Raw genomic sequence first — 13,530 nt, forward strand, 5'->3', positions numbered from 1 at the left:
CATTACCGCTGCTGTATTTGAACAATCGCAGTGTAACTTAAGTGAAAATTATGTCTTAGTGCTCAGTTCTGACCTCTTATCCCACTTAGCCATATTTTATACATGGCACATCTGTGCTTCATTTCTATTCCTGTATTAAAAAAAATCAATGTGATGGAAACGCAGTGTGTAAAATATAAATAACATTTACAATGTTAGTTTTATTAGGAAAATATGCTGTCTTTAATTGACGCGTTTTTGGACGAGACCATAGAACGTGTCGTTGGAATTTTAAATAAAGTTTTTACGAAAAAGATCCATTCGCGCAGGCGTAGATTGGTGGCTAAAGCGGAAGTACAAAAGAAGCGAGGGTTGGAAATTATTTGACATCCTCCTTCAAATTTTTATTTCTTTACGTAACGGTTTTGTTTGACGACATTACTAAACTAAAGTGAGAGTAAACAAACATGCCAAAAAATAAAGGTAAGTAAAACACGCGAGACATTTGTGTTAAAAAAGCGGGAGAACATTTTGTGAAGTAGCCTACCCGGCCTTTGCGACAGCGTGACCAGCCACTGCGTTTCACGCCGCTGCATCTGCCTGTTTCACATGGATTAAACATAAAATTATACTTGACACAGTCTAACGTTAAGGGCTACTGGGTTCTTATAATACAAGCATTGTATTATCAGACGATCTTTGTGGTTATATTAAGAACGAGTTAATTACGTTACCGTCCTGTTTTAGTAACTGACAGGCTAAAGTCCGAGCGCATGTTTCTTTATATTATTTCTCTCGTGTGGTCTTCTACTATAACTCTGGTTGTTTTTAAGTACTGTCTGAAGTACAGAAAGTGGTTACATTTAATGCAGAACAGATAATATATAATTGAATGGAAAACATTGTTAAAGGGGCCATGGCACAATACTTTTTTAAGATGTCAAATAAATCTTTGGTGTCCCCAGAGCACACATGTGAAGTTTTAGCTCAAAATACCATGTAAATAATTTATTATAGCATGTTCAAATTGCGACTTTGTAGGTGTTTGCAAAAATGTGCCGTTTTGAGTGTGTCTTTTAAAATGCAGATGAAATTCAAACACTGATCACAATGCTTTTCTCTGCACTAAATGGCAGTGCTGTGGTTGGATAGTGCAGATTAAGGGGTGGTATTATTATAATAAGAGCTCCTTATAACATCATAAGGAGAGCCAAATTTCAACGACCTATTTTGTCATGTGCTTGTAGAGAGTGGTTTACCAAAACTAAGTTACTGGGTTGGTCTTTTTCACATTTTCTAGGTTGATAGAAACACTGGGGACCCAATCATAGCACTTAAAAAAGTCAGATTTTCATGCCATGGCCCCTTTAAGTGTATGGCAGGCTCATTGTTGAGCTGGCAAAGTTGTATTTTTGCTTTAGATAATGTTGTTACTTTGATGAGATGATAACAGTATGTTTCTGATATAGAGTACCTGGCCTTTGCTGGTCATTATTGTTATCATCAAGGGTGTTTGTTTCATGTCTGCAGGTAAAGGAGGTAAAAATAGGCGGCGTGGTAAGAACGAGAACGAATCAGAAAAGAGAGAGCTGGTTTTCAAGGAGGACGGTCAGGGTAGGTAAACATCAACATGTTTATGTTGGGAGATCTGATTGTTGTGTCTGCACATACATTTTGATTGACATAATAGTAAAATATGCACCTTACATCACGCATGCCCCTCTTCTTTTGATCATCTTATATATAAACTAGACGCAGCTGAAATCATCTAAAATCTCCAAATGTTTTGTGCTAGAATATGCTCAGGTGATAAAGATGCTGGGAAACGGGCGGCTAGAGGCCATGTGTTTCGATGGGGTCAAACGGCTCTGCCACATCAGAGGAAAGCTCCGGAAAAAGGTGTGATGCTGTTCATTATGTAGATTTACTATATAATCTATTTCATATTGTTTCATGGGTTTTCCACTTCACATATTTCTTTCAGGTTTGGATCAACACGTCTGACATCATCCTTGTTGGTCTTCGAGACTACCAGGTATGGTTTTTGTTATTAATGAACCAATAAAAGTCTGTTAACTTTCATCATTGAGTTGTTCTACTGCACCTTTCTTACAGGATAACAAAGCCGATGTGATTTTGAAGTACAATGCAGATGAGGCCCGCAGTCTTAAAGCATACGGAGAGCTTCCAGAACACGGTGAGATTCACTTACTGCATTTTTTTTAATGATATTCATTTGTTAGTTTAACTGTTGTGTCATTGACCTAATATAAGTGTCTACAACAGTACATTAAATGTCAGATGATATGGTTTGGTAGAGTTGATCAAATGTGTAAAGAAGTCAGCCAAGTGCGTTTGTGTGCCATCCCTCTCATTTCTTGTCCTTTCTTGCAGCTAAAATCAATGAAACTGACACATTTGGACCTGGAGACGATGATGAGATTCAGTTTGATGATATTGGAGAGGATGATGACATTGATGATGTAAGTGTGGGGTTTTTGCTTTTTTCCATGACAGCAGCTCTATTAATTATTATGATTATTATGATGATTATTATTATTATTATTAATTTTATATATATATATATATATATATATATATATATATATATATATATATATATATATATATATATATATATATATATATATATATATATATATATATATATATATATATATATATATATATATATGTGTATATACATAATTGTACATAATTTTTGAGATTTTGTTATTGCTATTGTTTTTTATTGTTGTATTTGTACTGTAAAACCCTTAACTGTTATACTGCAAAGTATAATAACAAATTTAACCGATCATAGATCATTCAAATGCAATGTGTGTTAATACTAAGCTTTATTTGTTTGTTTTTGCTTATTCATTTAGATCTAAGTGAGAAGTCGTGACTGCTGGTAAGCTCTATTGTTTACACTGAGACGGGAGGATCTTTCTTTGTTTGGACAAATTGCGACTTGGGTCTTTCTCATTCGCATCCTACTGCTGCAACCTTCAGAGAAATACTTAGACTTATTGCCTATCTGTCTGTTTCTCTCTACATCCAGCCCACAACCTCACTACATGGCTTCTGAGCATTTTGCCTGTCAAGTATATCTCTTTTACACATTAACAAACACATTAGAATGCATATTTTTCTTATGATTTTAAAGTATTTATATTGTGTTCCGCTGTATGTGGTGGAATTTAAACCTCAAAGAAATCCAGAATTTACAATAAAATGTCAAACCTTTAATCTGTTTGGACTGAACTTTATTTTTTAAAGTGTATTTGCATTGATTTTGCAGTAGTTTATTTTAATTGTGACTGTGCCTAAAATTAAAAGCATGTATTTTTATTTTGGTTGTTATTTTCCTCACAGCTCCTATGGGTAAAATACCAAATGTCCACTAGGGGCACAAGTGTTACAGTTTTGATTGAAAATCTGTTCATTCCAAACACTATTCCAAATAGATCTCTGCCAATAAAGACATCAAAGAGTATAGTTTTACACCGTCATGTTTCTGGCATTTAGGTTTACAAATTATGAGAAAGTTTTTACATTCTGTTTAAAACAGTCCAGAAATATATATTTTGCTTATACCTATTATAAAATTTATTATTTTCGTCTTTCTGTTTGCGCCCTTTGTTTTTAAGAGAAGCAGTGCTGACCCAGTTCCTTTGGACTCATTACTGCCAGTCCTGCCCTGCCTCTGGGTATATTGGACTGCCACGCTTCATCCATATCACATTTATCACATCTCTACAGAGGAACTGTTAGTTCATTTCATACTCTTGGAAGCACAACATCAACCTCTAATTTTCCTTTTATGTACCTGTTTGGGTTTAAAAGTAGAAACTGTAAATTTTAGTAGTTTTTTGGAAGTGTACATAGTAAATAATGCAAAACACAGCTGTTCATACACATCTAACTCAAAAGACTTATGATGTTACCAAAAATTAGGTTTTTAATAAATGCTTACTCCTTAATGTAGGCCTGAAAATGCTTAAAGGTACACTAATACTGTATGTGGTAGGCATGTATATCTGGAACAGTTGGGCTTTAAGTTTTAGATCAGAATCTTTACAAAGCGTATTGTTTTTAATTATTTTATATATTGCTGTGAAAGTAATAAAATCTGTGATTTGAAATTGTCAGTTCGGTTGTGACTCATGAAAGTTTTTGTCATCAAAACGTGTATGGTTTATGTCTCAAAATACATTAACGTATGACATGATTATGATAAAAAAACTGGCACAGACACTGATTTAAAATGTAAAGATTGAGTAGACTGAATATAAAAAAGCGTCTGCCACATGCATAAATGTTATTAAAATATAACATTTATTGCACCATAAAAGAGTTCAACAAGCAATTGAATTCTCAGTTTACTTTAAAGAATTTAGATACATTAAACATTTATTTTTGAAAATGAAAAGAAGGAATTTATGAATGTAAAATCTGGCAATAAATCAATATTTATTAACTAATACAAACGTTAATATTTTAATAAAAACCTGAAAAGCAAACCTAAGATACATAAATCTCTCAAACAATACTTGTTCAATAGTCTGTTTTTTTACTGCTATGGATGATGACGTCACCCAGCGGTTCAGCACTACTGCGCTGTCCACCGTCACGAGCCCAGTACTGGACCGTCCACATACCATGAGCTCAACGTTCCCATCTATTTGTAGGCGTCTGTTGTCTTCTTTACCTGTCTAAAACAGCATTGTGTTGGGAAAAATTACAGTTGAAGATTACAAATTTAAATCGATTCGTCCCTGCAAACCTAACAATCCGCCAAAGCTCCAGAGTGGATTGTGCTGAGACTGAGGAAAGCGGATAGCGTCCCGCGGCAAACCGGAAGGAGCGGGCTATGCTGCTTCTTTTGGCTTGAAATTTTTTGGGGGGAGCATTTTGCTGCGGCGCTGTCCGTGACATTGCGTCTTGCGGGTGGGAGAGCCACCGGTGGACGGACGAAGATGGCGGAGAACCCCGCTCTTAATATAATACCAGGTGAGCACAAAGGTAAATATGAAACATTTTAGAAAAAATACCTACGGTGTTTTGTTGGGAAATGGATGTGCTGTCATAAATCTAGTAGCGGGATTCACACTTGCTTACAAAAGGGGTTTATAAAGTCCAGCATTTGTCCAGTCAGATTTCCTCCCCAAACCCCGAATGGTACAAAAAATACGCTAAAGATCAAGTTTTATTACGTCTTCACGTCATAACGGGCCTTGTTGCAGTTCAGCATCGTTTCATTCATCATCTTTCACTTTTGGCTTTGTCTGTTGCAGATAAGTGCGGGTGAGACTCGTTGCAGCTAACGTTAGGTCTTTGTTGTTTATTGGTTTACACAAATGTCATAATCAGATAAGTCAAGTAGCCCACAATTCATTTACTGCGTTGTATTTTTCAACGGGTAATGGGATGTTCTAGAAAGTTGACAGCCGTACACCGCCCAGCAAAATGAGATTAAAGCAGTTACGGATAAACCACGTCCATTTGCCAAATTAATTTAATGGGAAATCGATGGAGCGATCAACATCCGCTTTGGTTGCGTGAGTCTGAGTAAGACTAAGCATCATTTGGAGAATTGGTCTCTTTCTTTCTCTCTGTCCTGACTCCTGTTGTTATTCTTTCCTCCAGATCAGACCTAAATACAGCTCGAATGAGACACAAAGAGATTTTGGCAGATCATAGTGGCACACCATTATGAGTTATTATTTTCCAGTAATGATTTCACTGTGTGGATTGATTATGTACCTCAGCTTCGCAGTATTCTTCAATAGACTATTCTCCAAATCATGACAGTCAGTGATGATGTCATAACTAGTATATGTACTGGTTTATTGATTGACTGTTGGTATGGTTGTTTCTCTAATATTCAAAATTTTTTAGATGCAAGCAGTGGTAAGGTGCAGGGTATACACAGGTATACGGATAGCATGGGGTATACCGACTTCTAAGTTCTATATACTTAATATGAATATTAATTTCATAATGATCCTTACACTGAGTAGTCAAGTGTAAGTGTAAGTGACAATACTAGCCTATTTTGGACTAATTATGCAAGACTATGCTATGTCACGTTTTATATCACAAAATAAAGAGTATTTCCACTTCTCCAGGCACCACTACCCCACTGGACGCATGTACTAATATCTTTAAAGGTTTTTACACACCTCATTTCTCAACCTGCTCCATTCACATGTAGAATTCATTATTAATGACATAGTGTTGCTGTGTGGGGACTTATTTGTCCATTCATTCAAAGGGGCTAGAAGTGTTTCTTCACAGGGATGCCATAAAGGACAAGTTAAGTACATTTTAATCAAAGGTTGTTAAAACAATAATTTATTTCTTACCTTTCATAGTCTAAAGACTCTTTTCCCACTGTTTTGTGGATGGTAATGGTCTTTATTAAACCATACAGACTGGCAAAGAACCTTTTATGAACCTTTATTATACATTGCCAGAATAAATGGCCAAAAATCTTGTCTCTAGCTGACTGTCACTGGGGTGGTACCCTTTTAAAAAGTACACCTTTGCACATAGCAAGTTCATATTAGTACCTCAGAGGTACATACGGTATTTGTCCCAAAGAGTGCATATTAGTACCTTCAATGGACATATTGGTACCAAACGTATACATAAATGGTACATAATCGGGCCTCTTTAAAGTGCACTGTCCTAGTGACGCTTGGGACCATTATTTTGAATTTTGTTTTTTTACTATATGATTAATAAAGAGTCGGATATGTATGTTCTATATGTCATGTGTACATGCATAGTAATGGTGATGTATACTTTGTTCTACGTTATTATAATTTTCATTATCTCTAGTGCAGTTAGTATAGAATCAGTTGTTACATCTTAAAGGAACACGCCCAAATTTTGGGAATTTAGCTTATTCACCGTATCCCCCAGAGTTAGATAAGTCCATACATACCTTTCTCATCTCCGTGCGTGCTGTAATTCTGTCTGACGCAGACCCCGCTAGCTTAGCTTAGCACAAAGTCTGGAAGCGAATGGCTCCAGCTAGCAAGCTGCTCCCAATAAGTGACAAAATAATGCGAACATTTTCCTATTTATGTGTTGTGATTTGTATAGTCACACCGTGTACAAATAAAAAGGTGATATGAGACAAAGCGATCTTTTAACAGTATACATACTGGGAACTATATTCTCTGAAGACGAAGCACTGCTACTTGGGGCGGAGTGATTTGCTCACAGCACCCGAGAAGCCCCCTGGTGTGAAGCAGAGAGTTCGGTCAGAGTTGTGCAAATCACTCCGCCTATGTAGCAGTGCTTCATCTTCAGAGAATATAGTTCCCAGTATGTATACTGTTAAAAGATCGCTGTGTCTCATCACCTTGTTATTTGTACACGGTGTGACTATACAAATCTAAAAAAAACAAAAAAATAGCTAAAAAAACAACATTATTTTGTGTATTTTGGTGTAATACAACGTGTTTGCGTGGTTTATGGTTAAAACACATTATTTTTCACATATCGTGCATTTTTGTAGCTCTAGATATCCTGCCTTCCTCAAACACATTAATTTTGTACCAAACTCATCAATCTAAAAAGCACTGTGTCCCTGATTGGCCATCTAATCTGTACGCTGTGATTGGCCTGAATACCTCTGACGTCAGATGGAAATTTGTGTTTGTTGTAGTCTAAGAAAATAGATTTACGTTGGAAATGATAACTTGCATCATTGTTTACTTTAGGGTTTGTGTCTTCTGCATATTGTTAACCAGTGTTGGGCAAGTTACTTCCAAAGGTAATACATTATATATTACAAATTACTGTCATTTGAAAGTAATTAGTTACATTACAATATTACTGTCTCTGAACTGTAATGAGTTACACTACTTTTGCGTTACTTTTGAGTTACTTTCATCAAAAGAACAGAAGTATGACTAGGCATTATAAAATGTTAAAATGTAGTTTGTTGCTGCTTATAAATCTAGAAGTTATGTGTTGGCCCTCGAGCTTTGAATAGGCAAAGTGAAGACTTATGGCAAAATACAGTAACAATTACTGTCATAATCATAAACATAAACAAATGATCTGGTAAAAGTCTGGTAAATTATGGTACACATACCAAACACAATAGAGCCCACTATAATGCAACCTATAGCCTAATAACATGGTAAGACACGCAACCTCTTTTCATTTCTATTCTTTTGATCACTTTTAATTCAGATTCACAGCACAAACCTGGCATGCACTGGGTTGACACAACTTATCAAAAAGTCCTATTGGAGGATTAGGCCTCAAGGAATACAGCTCATTTCAGTCCAATAGGATTACATGTAGGCTAACATATCATTGCTTAATAAAACAAACAGAGGAGCACTGCTTTTTGCCAAACAATGAATATAGGTTCCCATACAAAGGCTGGTAAAAACTTTAAACAGTGATGTTTAAATGTACTATTTAGATAACCATGTTTAAGTCTTCACTAATGTTATGTTGTAGTTTAGGTTGCTGTTTGTAATAAAACTGTAGATAGCATAGGAATAGCCTAGCACTGTAATCATAGCAAAGCTTACCTTGTCATTGCTGGTGTGATATGGATTTTACTGGCAACATGTAAAAGTCTCTTTACTTCTGAGGTTCAAGCAGCACAGGAGACCGATAGAAACTATGGCTGTTTCTCAATATGCGTTCTTCAGCGATCTTGCGTCCTCGTGTCCTCGCTCTACGTCATCATTAACGGTCGAAGTTCATTCCAATTCTCAAGAACGCAAGGACAGAGGACGCATGAAAATACCCGGATGTGTTCTTGATATCGAGGATGCATCGAGTGCAGACTTGCTGAAATCGCTTTACGCCCCAGAAGTCATTGCGGCAAAACTTCCGAGTTCGTTCTTCCAAGGTCGCCTGGCAAGACCGTTCTCCACGAGGACGCAAGTCCGTTCTTTGCGTTCTTGGAATTGAGAAACAGCCTTTCTGTTGCTCTTAGTGCTCTTATTCGCAAAATTATGCGTGTGCGGCGCTACCGGACCTGATTGCGACCACTTTAGTCAATGCTTATAATACAGCCGCGGACTTCCCAGATTCGGCTCTTTAAGAAACATCTCTATATTTGACGCGCACCGCGTCCAAATCGCATTTCAAATACAAAGTTAAAGAACTTGTTGCATACAGCACGTGGAAATAGACATACGCTGCGTCTCAAACCGCCTACTTCCATACTATATAGTAGGCAAAGAGTACGAGAAGCAGTGCTTTTCGCCCACTATATAGTATGGAGGTATGCGGTGTGGGACGCAGCCCTTTACAAAGCTTTTTCATGTGTGGATGCTGGTCGCGCGCATTGGTCAAAAATAAAAATTTAAAATAACACGGTCTAATTTTGAAATGCATTGTTGTAACGCGCTCGTTACTAAGACTGTAACGAGTAAAATATTACCAAAATTTTACGAGTAATGCGTTATATTACTGCGTTACAGCAAAAACTAATATATTACTCTAATATATTATATTTTGTAATGCGTTACTCCCAACACTGTTGTTAACATGTGCTAATACACATTTACACACCAAAGGAAATGTAGAATCGTGAATCGGATGATAGTTGCTCTTTAAAGAAAGTCAGAAAACCTATACAAGAGGCTTTTGAATATTTGTGGCATGATGCTACCATAAATCTTGTCTGTGCTAGTGCTGTAAGTGTTCATGGAACTGTATGAGATTGAGTAGAGATTGTATGAGACACACATTCTGAGTCAGCTACATGGCCTGCCTGCTTTTACAGACCTCATGTGTACAGTAAGGATGCAGGGAAAAGAGAAATAAAAGAGCTGACTTGCAGGACACCATCATGAGTGAGTAATCGATCTAAAAAACGCTTCATGCCGAGGAAGAAAAGGAGGTTGACAACTGAATATGAGGAGCACAGATGCAAAAGCCTCTAAATGCCACCTCTGTCAAAAATCAGATAATGATATTAACTCTCGGCAGATTATACTTTTGCTTAAAATTCACTGAATTCTGGCCTCAGGTGCTTCAGAAATACAGCTTTGTTGGCAGAATCCATTTCTGAGTTTGATAAAAATGCTCATTTACAAGAAAACATGTCAGACGCACTAGAGATGCTATATTTGTTTTTTGCTATGTTTTTTTTTGGCCCTGGCTCCAAACTGACGTTTTTGCATGACATGTCAGCGGCCATTGTCGGACATTTTAACTTCAGTTCACTACAATAGAAGGAAGCGGCGTCACGTCGTCCATCTTTTTTTACAGTCTATGCAACAAACACGCCAATTGTAGGCAACACTTTATTTCCTTGGCCTGTTGATGTGGACAAAGCGATCATAATCATAATCCGCCCGCTTCTGACTCACATTCTGTGAGTAGCCTATGTTTTCATATTTAAAGAATTTACTACTGACTATTTAAACCATGATTCAAACACGGGATTTATGCAGTGCAGTGTCATTTTCATGATCAATTTCTGCTGATGACAGAGGTATTCAGGCTAATCACAACATACTGGTTAGTTGTCCAATTGGAAGACACTGCGCTATTCAGAATGATGAGCTTCGTACAAAATCAAGCATTTTAGGGTGGCAGGGCAAAGAGGAGCAACAATAATGTTTGGTATGTGGAAAAGAATGTGTTTTTTTAAAGGGGACAGAGAATGAAAAAACATTTTTACCTTGTCTTTGTTGAATAATGGTAGTCTACCCGCATTCACGAATATACAAAAAGTGCTCCTCAAGGGTTTATGATAAAAGTTTATGATAATTTTTTTAAAATTCATACACGTGAGTACATAGGCATGTCATTTGGCACACAGCTTATAATTTTTCAGAATTTTTGCTATGTTTTTTTCTCTCTCAAACAGCTGCTAAGGTTATGACATCACCTTTAACTCCTGAAAAGAAACCTCAAAGCAATGGCCATGCCTCACCAACTTACCAGAAAATCAACCATGGAAGTCCTTCTATAAAACACAGTAAGGCCCTTCTCAGTATAGTCCAGTACATACAGTCTTAAAGTGATGAACAGGTTTTGGAGTCCATGCTAGCTCAAGTGTATACTGTTATTATAGTAAAAGCAGTGAAACAAATACTATGAAATAATGTTAAAAATATCACTGTGGTTGCTGGGAAATAAAGGTTACATTTTACATATTTGTAACAAATATTAGTAAAACTTTAAAACACTTTTTTTTGACGTTCTTCTTATCCTACGACTTCATCGTATCCTACTCAAAAGCTGATGCGCTGACTCCAGAGAAGAAACCTCAGACGAATGGAAGCGCTTCACCGTCACGCCATTCGGCCAATACCACCCCACATACAGGTAAACAATGTAAGTCTCACCTTTTCTGTTTGTGTTGAGTGGACTTCTTCCATGCCATCTGATTGTGTACCTAAACAGCTCAAGCATCGATATAGTTGTGTACTGAGACGTGTCCATTGTGTTTCTTTTTTTCCCAAGACCTAGAAGGATTTTTAAAGACTGATGATAGGATGAGACTTGCCAAGGAGAGACGTGAGGAGAGAGAGAAGAGTTTGGGTAAGCAGCATGACTGTTCATTATTGTGTCTATGTATGTGTGGGTGCAGTGAATTCAAACTAGATTTCAAATTTTTCATATTTGTAATGCCCAAAAGACCTGTCCTGTTTTTTTTATTCTTGCACATTTTGAAGTAAACTTTCAGGATGTCTGAGGCTGAGACCTTTTTAGTTTCCAGTATCCTTGAAGATCTTTTGAAATAAATTCAGGAATTTAAGTAAAGTGGGTTTTTTACTTTAGTTATTTTAAATATGAAAAAATACAACATTAAACAAACATCTATATGCAACCACAGAGGTTAAGCCCCAAATATCCTCTGACTCAAGAACCGCCCATCTTGCTGTTTCAGCTGCACGGGAACAAGCTATAAAGGAGAAGGAGAGACGGGCACAACTTCAGTATGAAAAGACAGTGGAAGAACGATGGAAACGTCTAGAAGAACAGAGACAGAAGGAGGAGCTTCGCAGAGTGGCGGTGGAGGAGAAAAGAAGGCAGCAGCTAGAAGAGGAGAAGGTCAGAGATTTATGGATCTAAAACCTGTCACTGAGCTGCTCTTATAGTCTGGTGGTTCCTAGCCATGTAGCTCACAGTTTAGGTGTCTCATTTATTTGACACACCCATTTCAAGATGGATAACCCTACTAATATGATAATAAAATGTATTGTGAGTCGTAGAGAGTTGGCACATATGAAGAGTTTGGTTCCAAAACGCGATAAGCGCAATTTTTTAAAAATGAGTTACCGCCAAAATTAGTATTGTATCACGTCAGTATTAAAAAAGTAAATTCTTAATTTTTTACGCAAAATCTAATATCCGCCGTGTTATTCTGTCATCTTCTCTCCCTTTTTTCCCCAAAATGCGATAAACGCCAGTCCTCCTTATCCGCAGAATGCAATAAATCCACTCAACAAATCACAGCACACCATTCCATGCATTGTAAACAACAATGGCGGCGTGTTGAATACACACAGAATCCTAGTTTTCCTCATCTACTTTGTACTTCACGGTTTTCTGTGATAGGAAAGAAATGTAAGCCATCAAAATCTAATAATTTATGCAAGAGGCACTGATTCGGGCGAAGGAAAAATGCCGTCTGTTGCTTGTTCTCCCAACAGCATTAAGCTTCTATCATGCTAACACATTGACACCAGGGAATCTTATGAAAAACTTTCCATTATTTTACTCAAAGCCAACGAAATTCAAGCAGGACCAAAACATTTTACAGCTGATCGCTGTGAAAAAAGTTCAGCAACGACGTCCCAAGTATAACAGCAGTGTGTTTTGATTAATGCTATTAATGTTTTTTTTTTTTTTTAATCAGTGGATACCACTAGTCAACTAAATGAATATAAGATGGCAAAGATAAATGCACATTTATATATCGATTTAATAGATTTAATAGATTTATAGCATTTTGAAAAAAAACCTTGTCATGGATTTATTGCATTTTGTGGAAAAACAGTTTTTATAATAAATCTTTAAAAAATCCAATTATGGATTAGATTTTTTTTATGTTTTTATAACCTAAAGATGCTATGTGAAAGTTTGTAACAGAAAATAGTGGTGTTAATCTTGTCATTGTCTTGGTATAGAAACACGTTTTTACCGAAATTTGTCAAAATGGATTTATTGCGTTTTGAAACCAAACTCTTTATATATAGACATAGGACATTGTAGGAATAGTTTGGGAATAGTTGCTGAGCTCCTACCACCAATCCATCTCTTACTTTATGTAGACTGTTGGAAAGTGGCGTTGTTGTGTCTGTCTTGTGTCGATTAGCACAACAGATGTTTCTGTCATCTAGTCTAATCTTCACAATCTTCACCGAGAAACCTCTACTGACTCTCATATCAGGTCATCTCGCTCAGGCAGTGTTTTTCTTCTGAAAAGTACAAAATGTAACTGTGCTGTTCCTCCTGTGACCTTTCCAATCGTATTTTCTCATGTTGCATCATAACACAATTCAATTCCAGCCAAGCCATCAATTTTAAAGGTCCCTTGATTTA

General features: G+C 36.7%; 2 protein-coding genes across 2 annotated transcripts in view; both read left to right on the plus strand.

Annotated features, from left to right (window-relative positions):
• The first annotated feature begins 305 nt into the window (after window positions 1-305).
• On the plus strand, window positions 306-3,231 carry eif1axa (eukaryotic translation initiation factor 1A X-linked a). The gene is made up of 7 exons (XM_055198982.2): window positions 306-462; window positions 1,510-1,593; window positions 1,775-1,878; window positions 1,964-2,014; window positions 2,095-2,176; window positions 2,374-2,462; window positions 2,868-3,231. The coding sequence occupies exons 1-7, from the start codon at window positions 447-449 to the stop codon at window positions 2,871-2,873; spliced, it is 432 nt and encodes a 143-aa protein (XP_055054957.1). The 5' UTR covers window positions 306-446; the 3' UTR covers window positions 2,874-3,231.
• Window positions 3,232-4,590: 1,359 nt separating this feature from the next.
• Window positions 4,591-13,530, plus strand: part of map7d2a (MAP7 domain containing 2a) — a 31,697-nt gene continuing 22,757 nt past the window's right edge. The window contains 5 exon segments of the mRNA XM_073860436.1: window positions 4,591-4,995; window positions 10,847-10,957; window positions 11,221-11,316; window positions 11,446-11,523; window positions 11,873-12,036. Of these exon segments, the coding sequence (XP_073716537.1) occupies window positions 4,962-4,995; window positions 10,847-10,957; window positions 11,221-11,316; window positions 11,446-11,523; window positions 11,873-12,036 (483 nt within the window). The 5' untranslated portion in view covers window positions 4,591-4,961.

This window comes from Misgurnus anguillicaudatus, chromosome 22 (assembly GCF_027580225.2).
Source record: "Misgurnus anguillicaudatus chromosome 22, ASM2758022v2, whole genome shotgun sequence".
Classification (NCBI taxonomy): domain Eukaryota; kingdom Metazoa; phylum Chordata; class Actinopteri; order Cypriniformes; family Cobitidae; genus Misgurnus; species Misgurnus anguillicaudatus.

Coding starts and splice junctions, on each gene's coding strand:
- eif1axa (XM_055198982.2), top strand. Junction 2,015..2,094: donor TTGGTCTTCGAGACTACCAG/GTATGGTTTTTG, acceptor CCTTTCTTACAG/GATAACAAAGCCGATGTGAT. Junction 2,177..2,373: donor CGGAGAGCTTCCAGAACACG/GTGAGATTCACT, acceptor CCTTTCTTGCAG/CTAAAATCAATGAAACTGAC.